Raw genomic sequence first — 16,389 nt, forward strand, 5'->3', positions numbered from 1 at the left:
GTGTTTGCTGTCATTTGTTTATTGACTCATTGATTCTCAAACACAATCTTCCCATTGATCTGTTTCATGCTGTATTTTGTACTATGCCCTGAGATGATGAAGATTCGGTGTCTACCCTCAAGAAGCGTCATTTAGAGAAGAAATTAGAGGCAGGAGAATAGGGTCTGGAGAAAGGGAACGTAAGGCTGATTCACGCTGACTTTGTAGAATTAATCAAAAGGAAAACCCCAACTTTCTACACCTAAGTTATAAAAGGACCAGAGGCTACTCCCTCTCCTACCTGTCCCCACTTGTCTGAGTGGCAGATGGAAAATTGAAAGTACCCCTGATTGGTTGCTTTCCATGACCAATCGGCCATTTGCATAGGAGCGTAACTTTGTAACTTTGCTTCAGCCTCTGATTGGTTGCTTTTCACAACCAATCAGACATTTGCATAGGAGTGTAACTTCTTTCCACAACCAATCTGACTGATTGTGGGCCATTACTTCGTTTGCATGAGGTGTACACCAAGTGGCCAATGGGAGACCTATAGAGGGTATTTAAATTCCAGAAAATTCTTTAACCAGGCTCTTGAGCCTCTATGCTTGGGCTGCTCCCACCGTTCGGAGTGTACTTTCATTTTCATTAAATCTCTAATTTTGTTGTTTCATTCTTTCCTTGCTTTGTTTGTGCGTTTTGTCCAATTCTTTATTCAAAATGCCAGGAACTTGGACACCCTGCCCCAGTAACATAAGGAATGTCTGGATGTGGTGTGAAGAATATTGGGGTACACCACAGCAGCATGTGCTGTCAGAACACAGTGAACAGGCATTCGACACAGATCAGAAGGTCCGTGAAGGTGGTATTTGAACTAAGTTTTGAGAGCTGAGTAAGAGTTTGTGAAAAGACGGGGCTTAAGGAAGGATATAGTAAGCTGAAGGCACAGGACTTTAAAAACACATAGGCTGTAACTGCAAGGTGTGTCTGAGAAGGTACATGTGTCGTTTGCTTTTTATTTGTTTGCTTATTTAGAGTAACTGCATGATCATTATATGCAGAAGACGCTTGAAGGGACCAGATTAGGAAAGGCCCATGGTCCACACTGCTTTTTTTTTTTTTTTGAAACGGAGTCTCTCTCTCTTACTCAGGCTGGAATGCAGTGGCACTATCTCGGCTCATTTCAACATCCGCCTCCCGGGTTCAAGTGATTCTCTTGCTTCAGCCTCCCGAGTAGCTGGGATTACAGGCACCTGCCACCACGCCTGGCTAATTTTTGTATTTTTAGTAGAGATGGGGTTTCACCATGTTGGCCAGGCTAGTCTTGAACTCATGACCTTAAGTGATCCACCTGCCTCGGCCTCCCAAAATGCTGGGATTACAGGCGTGAGCCACTGTGTATTTCTATTACCGGGCCGCACTGCATTTCTATTACCTGAAAACAGTGTGGAAAATATTAATTACAAAGGAGATTAAAAAGTAAAACTGGTTTCTTGGCCTGAAGACCCACATGGTGACTTCACTAAAGTCATTAGTTAAGCAAAGAAGAGCAACACTCCAGTTTTCCTCCAAGCTTCAACGTTTTCTATTTCCTCCTTTGTCAAGTCTTAATTTCCCTACCTGATTCAGGCTGCGCTAACCTGACTTCATCCCGACTCCTGGCTTCCCCAGTCCCTGCTCCCCAGCACATACCATTTATTCAGTGTTGGCCAGTGATGCCTGCCACTGCATTTTATTGATGAAGAAATGGAGATCCCAAGAGGTTAAAAAACTGACTATAGGAGCCAACACTAGTTTAGAGTGGAGTTTGAATATGAACATGCCTCTGTCTGTCAAAACCAGCATCCCTTCAGCCAGGATCTTTCCTGGAAGAACTCAGTATTAAGGCACTTGGTTAGTTCTTCCTGTTGGTGGACTGATTGATTACAATTGAATCTTTCAGCAAGCTTTTGGCTGAGCTGGGCAGCTTCCCCGCCTTCCTCCACCTCTCCCTTCAAAAGCCTGAATTTCCAAGGCTTTCTGCCATAGGTACTTAGCTTTGAAAAAAATGAACATATTTTTCATTCTTGTTGCTGGCCTCTCCCTGTGTCATGGCTGTTACTCTTTTCTTCCTCAACATTGACCTAGGTCAGAAGGACCCTATTTTAATGTTTAGCATTTGGGGGTCACTCCATAGAGAGGGGTTTGTGGAAATCCTTTTTTTTTTTTTTGCTTCTTTCTGTGGATCTGTTTGGAAATGTAACATTTTAAAGCCCTTCTTGGCTAGAGGATTTTTTTATGGTAAACATAAAACGTTCATTGAAACATTAAACATTTTACAGCTGTTTTTCAGCACATAAATTTTCATAGACATCCACCCCCTCACTGCCACACCCCCTCATAGATTTCTTCTTCTTTTCCTCCTCTTTCTCCTCTTCCCTCTTCTTCCTCTTCCCCCCCACCTCCCACCCAAATAGTTCCAAGACCAGAGTAGAGGGCTAGTTTACAGATAAAATATAATGGTTGGTGTAGATCATCTAGTTTGGAAAAAGCACATTGTATTTTAATACTAGGAACGTGTGCATGCCAGAAACCTGCCAAGGAAAACACTCCTGCTGCTCCTTCCAGCACTGACTCCAGCTGCTATGAACTGGAACCCTGCACGAAGTCTCAGAAGGCTACTGGGAAGGGCCATAATCTGTCTCCATCCACAAGGAAAGGTGGAGGGGGGACTACTCTGAGAAAGCCAAAATGCTCAGGAAAGCCAGAGCTAAGATGGTGCAAACCAGCATGTGATTTGTCCAAGGACATCCTTTTGATATGATGACCCATGGGTGGTTTGGGTACTTGTGAAAGCAGGGTCAGCAGAAAGCTGATGTAGTGGGATCTAAAGTACAGCAAGGCTGAGCATGGTGGCTCACACCTGTATTTCTAGTGCATTGGGAGGCCAAGGCAGTAAGATTGCTTGAGGCCAGGCATTCAAGACCAGTCTTGGCAATATAGCAAGACATTGCCTGTACAAAAAATTTAAAAATTAGCTGGGAATGATGGTGCATGCCTGTAGTCTCAGCTACTTGGGAGACTGAGGCAGGAGGATCACCTGAGCCCAGGAGTTTAAGGCTGCAGTGAGCCATGATCATGCCAGTACACTCCAGTACTTTAGCCCTGCTAAAGTCCGTTGTAGTAATACTAGATATCAGCACCCTTGCCATGGCCTCATGAGGAGTGAAATGGACTTTCTTGCTCCTGGATTTTTGGCTCTGGGCCTTGTAGTTTTTTGTTTTTGTTTTTTTTTTTCCTCGTAGGATATTAGTCAATATGATGTAAGCAGAGTCTTGAGGTGTGCTTGCATGATTGGGTTTGTACTCTTTAATTTTTCCCACAGTCAATGCCTCCTCTTCAGCTTGGGCTGCAGAATGAGATAGATGAAACAGACCTGAATCTGACTTACACCTTGGAGCCGTGTTGAGCAAACCCAGTCAATATCAGACCAACCTCAACCAAGCTATAGACTAGTGAGTGAGGAAAATAAATATTTGATCTTATGAACCATTGAAATTTTGAGGTTGTTTGTTATGTAGCAGTATTTTGGCAGTAGCTGATGAATACACCACTCCCCATCCGTAGTGGCTTCCTATTCCATTTAGAATAAAAATTCACACTCTATTCTAGGGTCTGCGTGTCCTGAAGAGCTGAACTCCTGCCTGCCTCTCAGAGTTTATTTCTTACCTCAAGTAGCTGTGCCCAATGTTCTCCTAATGTCCTGCAACCACTCTAGTCTTCTTTCTTTTCCTGGGACTCACAGAACCTATATGTGCATCAAGGCCTTTGTACATATTGTTTCTTTTGTCTGGGAAGAGTGGTGGCGAGCACTTGCTTACCCTTCTTTTTTTTTTTTTTTTTTTTTTTGAAATGGAGTCTCGCTCTTGTCATCCAGGCTGTAGTGCAGTGGCGTGATCTTGGCTCGTTGCAACCTCCGCCTCCCACTGGGTTCAAGCAATTCTCTAGCTTCAGCCTCCCAAATAGCTGAGACTACAGGCATCCGCTACCACACCTGTCTAATTTCTTATCTTTCTAACACAGTTTAAGTATCACTTTCTCGGAGGCCTACCGTGACCACCCTACCTAAGTAACAATAATAAAATAAAAATACCCATCATTTATGAAGTGCTCATTATGTGCCAGTGTTCTTAGCATCTCCCAACAACCCTAGGAGACAGGCATTAAGATGAGCCTTTGTAGTGTTCAGATGAGGAAACTGAGGCTAGGAGAGCCTTGGCAAGCTGAGTTACTTAGCTAGCAAATGGTGGAGTTGAATTCAAACCCTGCCTCTCGTCACCCACTCTGTTTCTTTTCTTTTGAGCACTTACCACTCTCTGAATATGTGTACAATTGTTTCCTCGGTTACTGTCTGCGTCTTCTTCCCTAGAGCGTCAGCCCATGAGCTTATCCAGCCTACAGAGGAGATGCTGCAGCTTGGCAGAGCGTTGATTGCTCGACATACCAGAGTTTAGTCCTACCTCTGTCTCCAAGCTGCTACATGATCAAGGATAAACTATAATTCTGCTCTCTGCTTCAGTTTTTCCACCTGTCAGTGGAGGGGCATGCTCTTGAATGTCTGAGTTTTTCTAAGACTCAGCATCCTGCAGCCAAAATAACCACGCTTCATAGTGGTCCTCTTGCGTAGCAGCCTAAGAAACTCCAAGTCCATCTGCACCGAAGGGTATTGAACTTGGCCAGAGCACTTGGGATCTGCACAAGTGTCCCCTGTCTGTTAGTTTTTTCACAGACTCTGCTGTTTCTCTCCCAGTCCTGACCCTCCACTCCTCTATCTCACATTTATCCATTGTACCCTGTGTAATTGCTGAATTCCTGAGCTACAAAGGTGAACAGGCACCAAAGCTAGGGCAGTGTCCACTCAATACATATCTGATGAACGAATGAATGAGCCTTGTCTGCCACAAATAGCTCACCACAAATAAACATTTTAATCTACTATAAAATAGCTCAAAAGACTCTATGCAAATAATTACTGTTACCCAGTGGTGGAAGTGCTTTACTCTTTACGGAAAGTCTTTCGCTCATTTCTATCTGCAGTATTTACTGGGCGTTGTTCCACGCCAAGCCCTGGGGATACAGAGTTAAATAAAATAGAAGCTTAATCCAGCCATGCTGGCTGTAAAGTTCACCTTTCGGCTCCTTTCTGCCGTTCTTACTAGGGTCTTGCCTCATCTTGGCAGCAAGCCTGCTTTACCATTGGAGACCTCAGCTCCGATTACAATACGTCCGCGATCAACATGCCCTAACTAGTTAGCAGATGGCAGCTGCATGAAGTCACTGGGCGCAGATAGGAATCAACAAGGGAGATTAGGTAAAGTGCTTATTTGAGGTGCTGTCAGGGCCCACGGCAAAGGGTTCCCTCATTCCCTCTGCAGTTATTTTTCATGCACACTCAGATTACACTGCTCGGTGATATTACATCTGCATGCGTCTTGCCCTCTGACACGGCAAACACAGATGCTGCCCAAATCCTTGTAAAGCCGTCTATCTTAAGTAGGAAGGAGCATCTTTGCGGGGGAGGTGAATTGATTTGCAAAGCAGCCTGACACATGGTCTCTTATTTCTCCTTGCAATCAAATAATTCATCTTTATGCCTCTAGGGCCGTGGTGAAATTCGAACCTGAACAGAACCAACGACTGCAAGGTTTATTTGTAGCAGTGGGATCAGAGAAATTAGCCAAGTGTATTCTAAAATTATCAGTTGCTCATCACATGCTCTGGATGTGTTTTAGTGCTTAGGGATGGGTGGACCGAGGCTATGGTGGCATAGCCCTCCGTGACCAAGGGCTGTCTGCATGGGTACGCAGATGCAACATGCACCGCCATGGGTTGACCTGTGTGCCATACATCACACGCAGACTACTGTTTAACCACCTACATCATAGGTACATCCCGTATTTTACAAATGAGGAAACAGAGCATGAGAGAAGTTCAATCCTCTACCCTGCAGAGAGGATAAGGGGAAAAAAATGGACTTTCAAGACAGCTGAAATTCAAAACAAAACAATGTTTAAAAAGTCAATACAGCCTTTTGCATTAAAATTACCATTTTAATAACAGTTTAAAAGAGAGAAAGAGAGAGACCTAAAATAGTCAAACTGAGGTTTTGGGTTCTGGTGACAGAATATGAAATCATAATGAAGCATTTAATGTTTTGTTGTTGCTACAGTTGTTGTTTTACACTAGTGGTATGCAAACTAGTTTAAGGATGTCTTTCAGTGGGGAAAAAAAGTGGAGGATGTACAGTTGGAGGCTAAGGAAGCATGAATTAGGGTGGAGGAAGTGTTTTCTGGTCTAGCTAAGGAGGAAAAATTATAGACCTCAAAATAGGTGTCATTTAATATATATCTGTGAAAATGGGCCAAATAGATTGCCTCCGTTAAAGCCGTATTGAATGTTTAAATCTCGAGTTACCTGAAATGCAACTGTACTTCCTATATTTAACCAGGCTTTTTATAAACTGTTCCTCTTAACACCTCAAGCTGACAACCACATCCTGGGTGGTTATTTAATACCAAGTTTGACTTTCTTCACTTTGAGGGTCCTCAAAATAGAAGGCCAGAGAGTAGACTTTTAAAAGTCTTGCACTGTTTAAAAATCAGATGCTTTTTGGCAGTGACTGTGAGCTCCTTACAACAATGCCTTTTTGTCGTTCAGTAGTAGATAGACTCTATCAGGGAAAAATAGGAGAAATAAAATAAGGCAGCATATGGAAGGCATTGCTGAAAGTCTTTCTCACACCTTAAAAACAAGGAAGAAGAGAAATGAAAACAAAATAGTGAGCAGCACCTCTGTGAAAGTAGAGGTGTTTGTACAGTTCAGCTGCTGCCTTATCCAAAAACAGGAAGGAAAACCCACTGCCCAGGTCAGCTGGTGGGTGATCTCCATTCAACTCCTATTCAGAGCCTCAGTTTCTCTGCAGGACAGAAATGAGAGGCACAGAATTTCATAGCTGTCCTGCCCCTCCTGTGGTCTGTAAGAATGGGACCAGGACTCCTGGTTAGTTGGCGTAGAAAAAGGAAAGAAAGAACGGGGCTGTTTCATTTATTTTTCATGTGTAAGTAAACTGGGACTTATTTTATTTTTTGTTTTTTGTTTCAGATTCGGGGGGTACATATGTAGGTCTGTTACACGGCTATCTTGCAAGATGCTGAGATTTGGGCTTTAATTGAACCCATCACCCAAATGGTAAACATAGTACCCAATAGGTAGTTTTTCAATCCTTTTCTCATTCCCTCCCTCTTTCCCCTTCTGAAGTCCCCAGAGTCTATTGTTCTGTCTTCATGCCCATGTGTACCCAATGTTGAGCTCCCACTTGTAAGAACGTGTGGTGTTTGGTTTTCTGTTTCTGCATTTATTTGCTTAGGGTAATGGCCTCAAGCTGTGTCCATGTTGCTGCAAAGAACATGATTTTCTTCTTTTTTATGGCTGTGTAGTATTTCGTGGTGCGTACGTACCACGTTTTCTTTAACCAATCCACCGTTGATGGGCACTTAGGTTGATTCCATGTCTTTGCTCTTGTGGGTAGTGCTGCCAAGAACGTGAGTGCAGGTGTCTTTTTAGTAGAGTCATTTATTTTCCTTTGAATGTATACCCACTAATAAGATTGCTAGGTCAAATGGTAATTCTATTTGTAGATCTTTGAGAAATCTCCAATTTATTTTTCACAGGGACAAGGTTGCAGAGAAAAGAGAAGAGTGCTGTTTCAAACAGTTGAAACCATTCCTACTTCCAAAAAGAATTTGAGTCAAAAAGGAATGGTACACTACATATAGAAGACAGATGTATTTATTTTATGTTTTGAACTACATATCAGAAATTAGTTAGAATAAAATATGGGATAAATATACCAGGAAACTTTATGAATTATTTCTGACATCTAGCATTAACTTTAGCTGGGTTTCCTGGGAGTCAAAAGCAAAGAGTTTTCAACCAAAAAAAAGAAACAGATGTATAGTAACACACCTCCGTCCTGCAACATAATTTTAAAAATTTATCAGATTATATATATATATATATATATATATGCATATGTTTGTATATAAATATACATGTAAAGACCCAAAACTCATATAAAAAGACAAGGTGATACAGTATTTTAAAACAGTTTACTAAAAATAAAACATTCTTCTATCAGTCATGCATGCCTTATATTTATGTAGATACAAAAATAGAGTTTGATATTAAACAATACTTCAAGAAATCCATTTGTGCAGAGTTAAAAAATTTGTAGATCCAGTTCCTTACCAACATGTAGACATGTTGTGATGAAAGAAGGAAGGAAGGAGGAAGGGAAGAAGGGGGGGGGGGAAGAGAGAGAAAAGGAAGAGAAAGGAAATTCTAGAAAAAGAAAGGAAGGTGGGAGGGACGGTAAGAAAGAAATTAATTCCCATTTTAGAGTAAGACTGGAGGCAGAGTGGTCACCCAGATGAAAATAAATAACGCAACCGTGACTTGCTTCTGTTCCCTGCACGTGGAAGTGGGCTGCCACAATGCTTCTAAAGAGAATTGGCATTTTTCTTTAAAAAAGAAGGAAGAAGATGAGGAGAGAGAGGACACAAAATTCACTCACAGAAGTGAACATAAATTGTAACATTGATTATTTAAAACAAAGACCAAGTTTTACCAATCAGTTGTCTCAGTGCATAAAAGAAATATCTCTTGTGCAATGCCTGCTTTTGAGTGATTCACTTGGACGCATACTGAAAATACACCTTTGAGTAGTTGAGTGACTTGAAATATTGGTAAATGTTCTTTAATATTTTGTCTGTCAGTGTTAGAGACTATCAGGTTAAAACAAAGATATTCTTTCTTTCCTTTTTGTTTTCGATGGAGTCTCACACTCTGTTGCGCAGGCTGGAATACAGTGGTGCGGTCTCAGCTCACTGCAACCTACGCCTCCAGGGTTCAAGCGATTCTCCTGCCTCAGCCTGCTGAGTAGCTGGAATTACAGGCACACAGCACCACACCTGGCTAATTTTTGTATTTTTAGTAGACACGAGATTTCGCCCTGTTGGCCAGGCTAGTCTCTAACTCCTGACCTCAGGCTTCCGAAAGTGCTGAGATTACAGGCTTACAGGCGTGAGCCACCATGCCCGGCCAAGAATATTCTTTCTAATATGATTTAGCTAACAGGTTCAGCAGATTTTTAAACTCACTTTCAAATCATGATAAAATTCTATAAGATAAACATTTGTCTTCTGTTTTCCCGTGATAATGGTTTAGCATTTATGGAGCCCTGCTTTGTGCTAATGAGTTTATGCGCCCTATCTTCTTTAATCTTCACCACAACTTTATGAAATAAGTGGTGTCCAATAAATTTAATCACTTAATTACTTAAATGGCCTGGCGAGCCACCTTACCTAGCTGGCCAGGAATTGCAAGAGTCAGGCATCCTGATCCAAATCTGTCCTGGTCCCATCTTGGCTTGGTGCCACCAGCAGCAACCACATACTCCAGCTTAAATATCACTGGGGATAATTCTAGGCCCTTTGTCTGCCTGGTTCTTCCAGGATAGAGGCAGTGATTTCAGTAATCTCTTAGGGCTGGGCACAGTGGCTCACGCCTATAATCCCAGCACTTTGGGAGGCCGAGGCGGGTGGATCACCTGAGCTCAGGAGATTGAGACCATCCTGGCTAACATGGTGAAACCCCGTCTCTACTAAAAATACAAAAAACAAAATTAGCCGGGCGTGGGGGCAGGCGCCTGTAATCCCAGCTACTCTGGAGGCTGAGGCGGGATAATGGTATGAACCCGGGAGGTGGAGCTTGCAGTGAGCCAAGATCGTGCCACTGCCCTCCAGCCTGAGCGACAGAGTAAGACTCCGTCTCAAAAAAAAAAAAAAAAAAAAAAAGAAAAGGAAAAAAGAAGGAATGTCTTAGGCAACTTTCATTTCATCGTCCAGGTACAGAGACAATGAGCAAGAAGAGTATTGGGGTTGGGAAGACCAGTCACCCTGTGTCTCAAGATGCTTCTCAATTGTCTTTGTTGCAGCAAGTACTACTGCAGAGTTGTACTGCATGATAGCCTTCTTAAATAAAACTTGCCCAGGTGTAGTGGCTCACGCCTGTAATCCCATCACATTGGGAGGTCAAGGCAGGTGGTTTGATTGAGCCCAGGAGTTTGAGACCAGCCTGGCTAACATCGTGAAATCCCGTCTCTACAAAACATAAACAGAAATTAGCTGGGCGTTGTAGTATGTACCTGTAGTCCCAGCTACTCAGGAGGCTGAGGTGAGAGGGTTGCTTGGGCCTGGGAGGTCAAGGCTGCAGTGAGCCAAGATCACACCAGTGCACTCAAGCCTGGGTGACAGGGCAAGACCTTATCTCAAAAAAAAAAAAAAAAAAAAAAAAAAAAGGAAGCATAGAATTGAAGAGGCTATTCCAAGGCCACATGGCTTTTAAGTGGCAGAAACAGGGGAATTCTGTCTAACACAATCCAATTTATCCATCTCAAGAAGAGAGATATGCCAAAGAGAATGATTATTAAATTATCATTAATGTGAACTCTTATAATTACTCTCATAATTTTCCTTAGGCTTATCCCATTGGGCATTGCTAAGTATTAGTAGATTGTGATTATAAATGGATTCGGCCAGGCATTTCTCTTTTGCTCTGTGGCAGCTCTTTCTCTAGAGAACTTTGTCGCTGGGGATGCCGATCTTCTCTGTCTTCACTCGCTGGGGATGGAGTTCAGGAAGCCTCACTTCTCCTCCTGACATTCTTGCTTCCTTCTTCCGTAAGGGCCATTGATGAGCACTCAGTGAGTTTGAGGAAGAAGGCATTCAGGCTGATTTCAGATAGCCTAAGGTCAGTGTGCAAGTTAGTATGTACCTGTGTCTTATTACTGAACTGGTGAATGAATGAATGACTAGGTCATTATGAATTTGTATATCAGGGTTTTGAAGAGGTTGGCCCTGGATTTGAAAGCAATGTTGTCTTAGTATCTACCGCTTTCTTTTCCTTGCCTTCCTGGATTTCCTGCTCTTAAGGTTGTTTGTTTTTGTTTTTCTCTCCAAACAAATGGTATTTATTAAAGAAAAATTCATTTTCTTATATATCAACCAGTTGCAGCCTTTGGATGTTTTAATTATATAAAAAAGCATGGAAACTGGGCATTTTAGTTAGCAAGTACAGCCTTGACACAAATAAATGCACGGCTTTGGTTACACAGTGCGTTTATTTGGTTTTCTTGAAATAAGAAAAAAGACATCTTCTGCATCACCAGAGTTGCTGAGTTTGACAATGTGGATGAGATGACCTCTGAGGCCTCTACCTATAGATCTGCACGGTTAGGCCTGGGAGCTGTACTAACTCAGCCGGTGGGTGATAACTTACAGTCTGTGCTGTGTCCTGCACTGTCCATTGTCTGCAGGGGTGGTATTCCCATACCCAGGGAAGAGAATGCTGTTCACAAAGAGCCAGCCATTTATACTATTAAAGATACACAAGCATTGAACAATGAGAACACGTGGACAACAGGAGCGGGAAGCATCACACACCGGGGCCTGTCTGGGGGTAGGGGGAAAGGGGAGGGAGAGCATTAGGACAAGTACCTAATGCATGCGGGGCTTAAAACCTAGATGACAGGTTGATAGGTGCAGCAAACCACCACGGCACATGTACACCTATGTAACAAGCCTGCATGTTCTGCACATGTATCCCAGAACGTAACGTGAAAGGACAAAAAAAGTTTTACCAAAAAAAAAAAAAAAAAAAAGACACTGGGAAAAGGAGACTCCCTTCTTTGAAGGATTTAATTCCAGGAGTTGGAGAACGTCTTATACATTTGGAGAAGGCAATATAGAAAATGCAGTGGGTGGCCCAGGACTCCTGGTCCAGGTAAAGCAGGCCTTGTTGCTTTTCCCCTGGACCGTGATCTTACATGTTGGGATGACGGAGTCTTGTTATACTGATTAATTTAAAGCTGCATGATGATGAGGGAAGAGCAAAGATGTTCTTGAGTCAGCACCTGCCAGAGTGGCTGTATCCTGGTGTTGTAATATCAAATAGTTCTACATTGTTTAGTAAATAGTCCTGCCCGAAGCCTCTCAGTGCCACACACCCACTGGGATTCCTGGGTGATTCATCACCTGGAGGAATATCACCTGCCTTGGTTGGGGAGGGGAAGCCTCAGGACCTTGCACCAGGGCCATGTGACAAATACCCATTCCAGTTGTTCAGTACATGCTATTAAATATGCCGAATATTATTCCTGAAAAGGGGCATGGGGATAATTACCAAAACATACTTGGTTCCAGTCCCACTTTCACCATTTAATAGCTTTGGGTCTACAAGTGACCACCCCAGATTTTTCTCCTCCTCTATGTACCAGTCATACCAATAATTATTGTAACTTCATAGGATTTTTTTCAGGACTCAATGATGAGAAAAGCACATGCCAAGGAGACGGTTTTCTGGCAAGTCAGAAGCCTGTAAGAAATGGTGGCTTTTTAATTGTATGACCAAGTCTCTTGGACAGAAGGCCTCATGTATGAACTCTGAGGCATGAGAAGGCTCAGAATTCACCCCATGTTCGGTCTTTTATTTGAAAAAGGGAAGAATGATGGAAAAGGGGAGGAGAGAGTACATAAAGCACGAACAGGGATCCTAGAGACTTGAATTTCTTGTATGCCCTGCCTCTGGCTAATAGGGATCTTTGACACATACGCTTTTTCTCCCTTTCCAGCTGGCCCTGTTGCTTAAAGTGGCAAAAGTAGATGTCATGTTGGCAGACAGTTTTGTTCACTGTCAAAACTTGGTTTATCTAATGTGGATTTGAAACCAAAAAAAAAAAAAAATCAATAAAATGAGCAGCTTTGGGAGCTAGAGTGAAGGCATTTGAGAAAGGACAGAACTCTAGAGGGCTCTTAAACATTATTCAGGAAGCTCTGAAGCTCCCTCAGTTTCGGATTCCAGAAAGAGATTCATTAGGCAATAGTTCACCTTAGACCACTGAGGAGATGGACTTTAGCCAGAACACACTGAAAAACACAAGAGAAAAGTTGGAAGAAGTCATTATTTTTAGTGTTCTGAGAATGCTTTACTGATATTCCTACGAGAGTTTCATTGGTTACTGACACTATGTACTGATTGGGTAAATTCTGGCATTTTTACACTTCTTTGTTTCACCCTGTTTATTCATTCATTCTTCCATTAAACTACAATTAAGCAACTACCATATCTAATTTTAAGGTGGTGGACAAAGAATCACACATAAGTTGGGGAATGTGGCCTCCGGTGATTCTCAGTTCTTGGTAGCCATGTCTCAGCGTCGTCTTCTCAGACACCTAATACTACTGACCTGTGTAATCGATAGGATCTTGCAGACATCAGCGTATGTGACTTATGAGGCTAGACCATAAAAATATTGAGGCTTCTGCCTTACTGATGTGGATCACTGACTCTAGGAAAAGCCAGCTGCCATGTTGGGAGGATACTCAAGCGTTCCCATGTAGAAGAACTGAGCCTCCTGCCAATAGCCATGTGAGTGAACCACCTTCGAAGCTGATTCTGCAGCCCTAGCGAAGCCTTGAGGTGACTGCAGCCTTCGCTGCAATCTTGACTGGAACTTTATTTGAGCCCCTATCTAGAGCCACCGAGCTAAGCTGCCCCCCAGTTTCTGCGCCACAGAAATTCTTGTGCGAGATAATAAAAGTTTATTATTGTTTCAGCCCACTTAGTTTTGGGATAATTTGTTACACAACAGTGGATAACTGCCCATTCAAAGAATCTAAACCATTGACTGTTCAGCATTAGGTAAGAAAACGAGTTAATCGTTACTTTCTTTTTTTTTTTTTTTTTGAGACAGAGTCTCTCTCTGTCGCCCAGGCTGGAGTGCAGTGGTGCAATCTCGGCTCACTGCAAGCTCCGCCTCCCGGGTTCACGCCATTCTCCTGCCTTAGCCTCTCCGAGTAGCTGGAACTACAGGCGCCCGCCACCGCGCCCGGCTACTTTTTTGTATTTTTAGTAGAGACGGGGTTTCACCACGTTAGCCAGGATGGTCTCGATCTCCTGACCTGGTGATCCGCCCGCCTCGGCCTTCCAAAGTGCTGGGATTACAAGCGTGAGCCACCGCACCAGGCCAATTGTTACTTTCTTAGCATCTACCCCAGCACCCCAGCATGACCACCATTTACAGGGAGCTGTGCTTTGGCAAATGTATGTAAGACACTGTCTGTACCTGTATGTAAGGTACTTCTGTACCTCTTGCCTCATCAGTTTGTGGTGTGATGTGTTTGTCTGACAAATACCATCTAGCACCCTGGCTGCACGAGCTTGTTGAGACAGCTAAATTTTACGGGTAGCTGGGGTTTAACCATTTAACCCAGTTAATTCTTCTAAAACTGCCGTATTAAAGCAGGTGGTGTGTTTTGAAAGATGTATATAAAAACATTTCTATTTATTTATATAAATACATTTATTTAAATGTATTTATTTATATAAATACATTTATTTAAATGTATTTATTTATATAAATACATTTATTTAAATGTATTTATTTATATAAATACATTTATTTAAATGTATTTATTTATATAAATACATTTATTTAAATGTATTTATTTATATAAATACATTTATTTAAATGTATTTATTTATATAAATACATTTATTTAAATGTATTTATTTATATAAATACATTTATTTAAATGTATTTATTTATATAAATACATTTTATTTATATAATGTATTTATATAAATACATTTTATTTATATAATGTATTTATATAAATACATTTTATTTATATAATGTATTTATATAAATACATTTTATTTATATAATGTATTTATATAAATACATTTTATTTATATAAATGTATTTATTTATATACATTTTATTTATATAATGTATTTGTTTATATAAATACATTTTATTTATATAATGTATTTGTTTATATAAATACATTTTATTTCTATAGATGTATTTGTTTATATAAATACGTTTTATTTCTATAGATGTATTTGTTTATATAAATACGTTTTATTTCTATAGATGTATTTGTTTATATAAATACGTTTTATTTCTATAGATGTATTTGTTTATATAAATACGTTTTATTTCTATAGATGTATTTGTTTATATAAATACGTTTTATTTCTATAGATGTATTTGTTTATATAAATACGTTTTATTTCTATAGATGTATTTGTTTATATAAATACGTTTTATTTCTATAGATGTATTTGTTTATATAAATACGTTTTATTTCTATAGATGTATTTGTTTATATAAATACGTTTTATTTCTATAGATGTATTTGTTTATATAAATACGTTTTATTTCTATAGATGTATTTGTTTATATAAATACGTTTTATTTCTATAGATGTATTTGTTTATATAAATACGTTTTATTTCTATAGATGTATTTGTTTATATAAATACGTTTTATTTCTATAGATGTATTTGTTTATATAAATACGTTTTATTTCTATAGATGTATTTGTTTATATAAATACATTTTATTTCTATAGATGTATTTGTTTATATAAATACATTTTATTTCTATAGATGTATTTGTTTATATAAATTCATTTTATTTCTATAGATGTATTTGTTTATATAAATTCATTTTATTTCTATAGATGTATTTGTTTATATAAATTCATTTTATTTCTATAGATGTATTTGTTTATATAAATACATTTTATTTCTATAGATGTATTTGTTTATATAAATAAATTTTATTTCTATAGATGTATTTGTTTATGTAAATGTATTTATATAAATACATTTATAGAAATAAATGTAGTTTATTTAAGGTAGCACAAGTTGTATATGATTGCCAATTAGGGATTCCTGGCTGATCTGTGCAATTTTTTCAGTGAAGTTATGTGTGATGCTTAGTGGTGACTAAGGGAAGATTACATGGAAAAGTATTAGAACAGGGTAAATAAAATGTATTTATTTCTATAAGTAAATATATTTATAGAAATAAATGCATTTTATTTATAAATACATTTATATAAATATAAACATATATTTATAAATATAAATATATGATATATATTATATATATTTATATAAGATATAAATATATATTTATAAATACATTTATTTCTATAAATATATTTATAGAAATAAAAACATTTATTTCTATAAATATATTTATAGAAGTAAATACGTCTTATTTATAAAATATATTTGTAGAAGTAAATACGTCTTATTTATAAAATATATTTATTTATAGAAATAAATACGTTTTATTTAATAGATATATTTATAGAAATAAATACGTTTTATTTATATAGATATATTTATAGAAATAAATACGTTTTATTTATATAGATTATATGAATAAATACATTTTATTTATATAGATATATTTATATGAATAAATATGTTTTATTTATATAGATATATTTTTATTTA

At 39.2% G+C, this 16,389-nt stretch overlaps 1 protein-coding gene across 3 annotated transcripts in view; it reads left to right on the forward strand.

Moving 5' to 3' along the window:
- Nucleotides 1–16,389, forward strand: part of WWOX (WW domain containing oxidoreductase) — a 1,124,776-nt gene that overhangs the window by 648,117 nt on the left and 460,270 nt on the right. The window contains exon 9 of one of the 3 annotated variants that reach the window (XM_055299647.2): nucleotides 10,639–14,182. The exons of the other annotated variants lie outside the window; for them this stretch is intronic. Coding sequence (XP_055155622.1) covers nucleotides 10,639–10,650 — 12 coding nt within the window. The 3' untranslated portion in view covers nucleotides 10,651–14,182. Of the gene's footprint in view, nucleotides 1–10,638; nucleotides 14,183–16,389 lie in introns of those variants that run through there. 3 annotated transcript variants of the gene reach the window in all.

Source organism: Symphalangus syndactylus, chromosome 11 (genome assembly GCF_028878055.3).
Source record: "Symphalangus syndactylus isolate Jambi chromosome 11, NHGRI_mSymSyn1-v2.1_pri, whole genome shotgun sequence".
NCBI classification, from domain to species: domain Eukaryota; kingdom Metazoa; phylum Chordata; class Mammalia; order Primates; family Hylobatidae; genus Symphalangus; species Symphalangus syndactylus.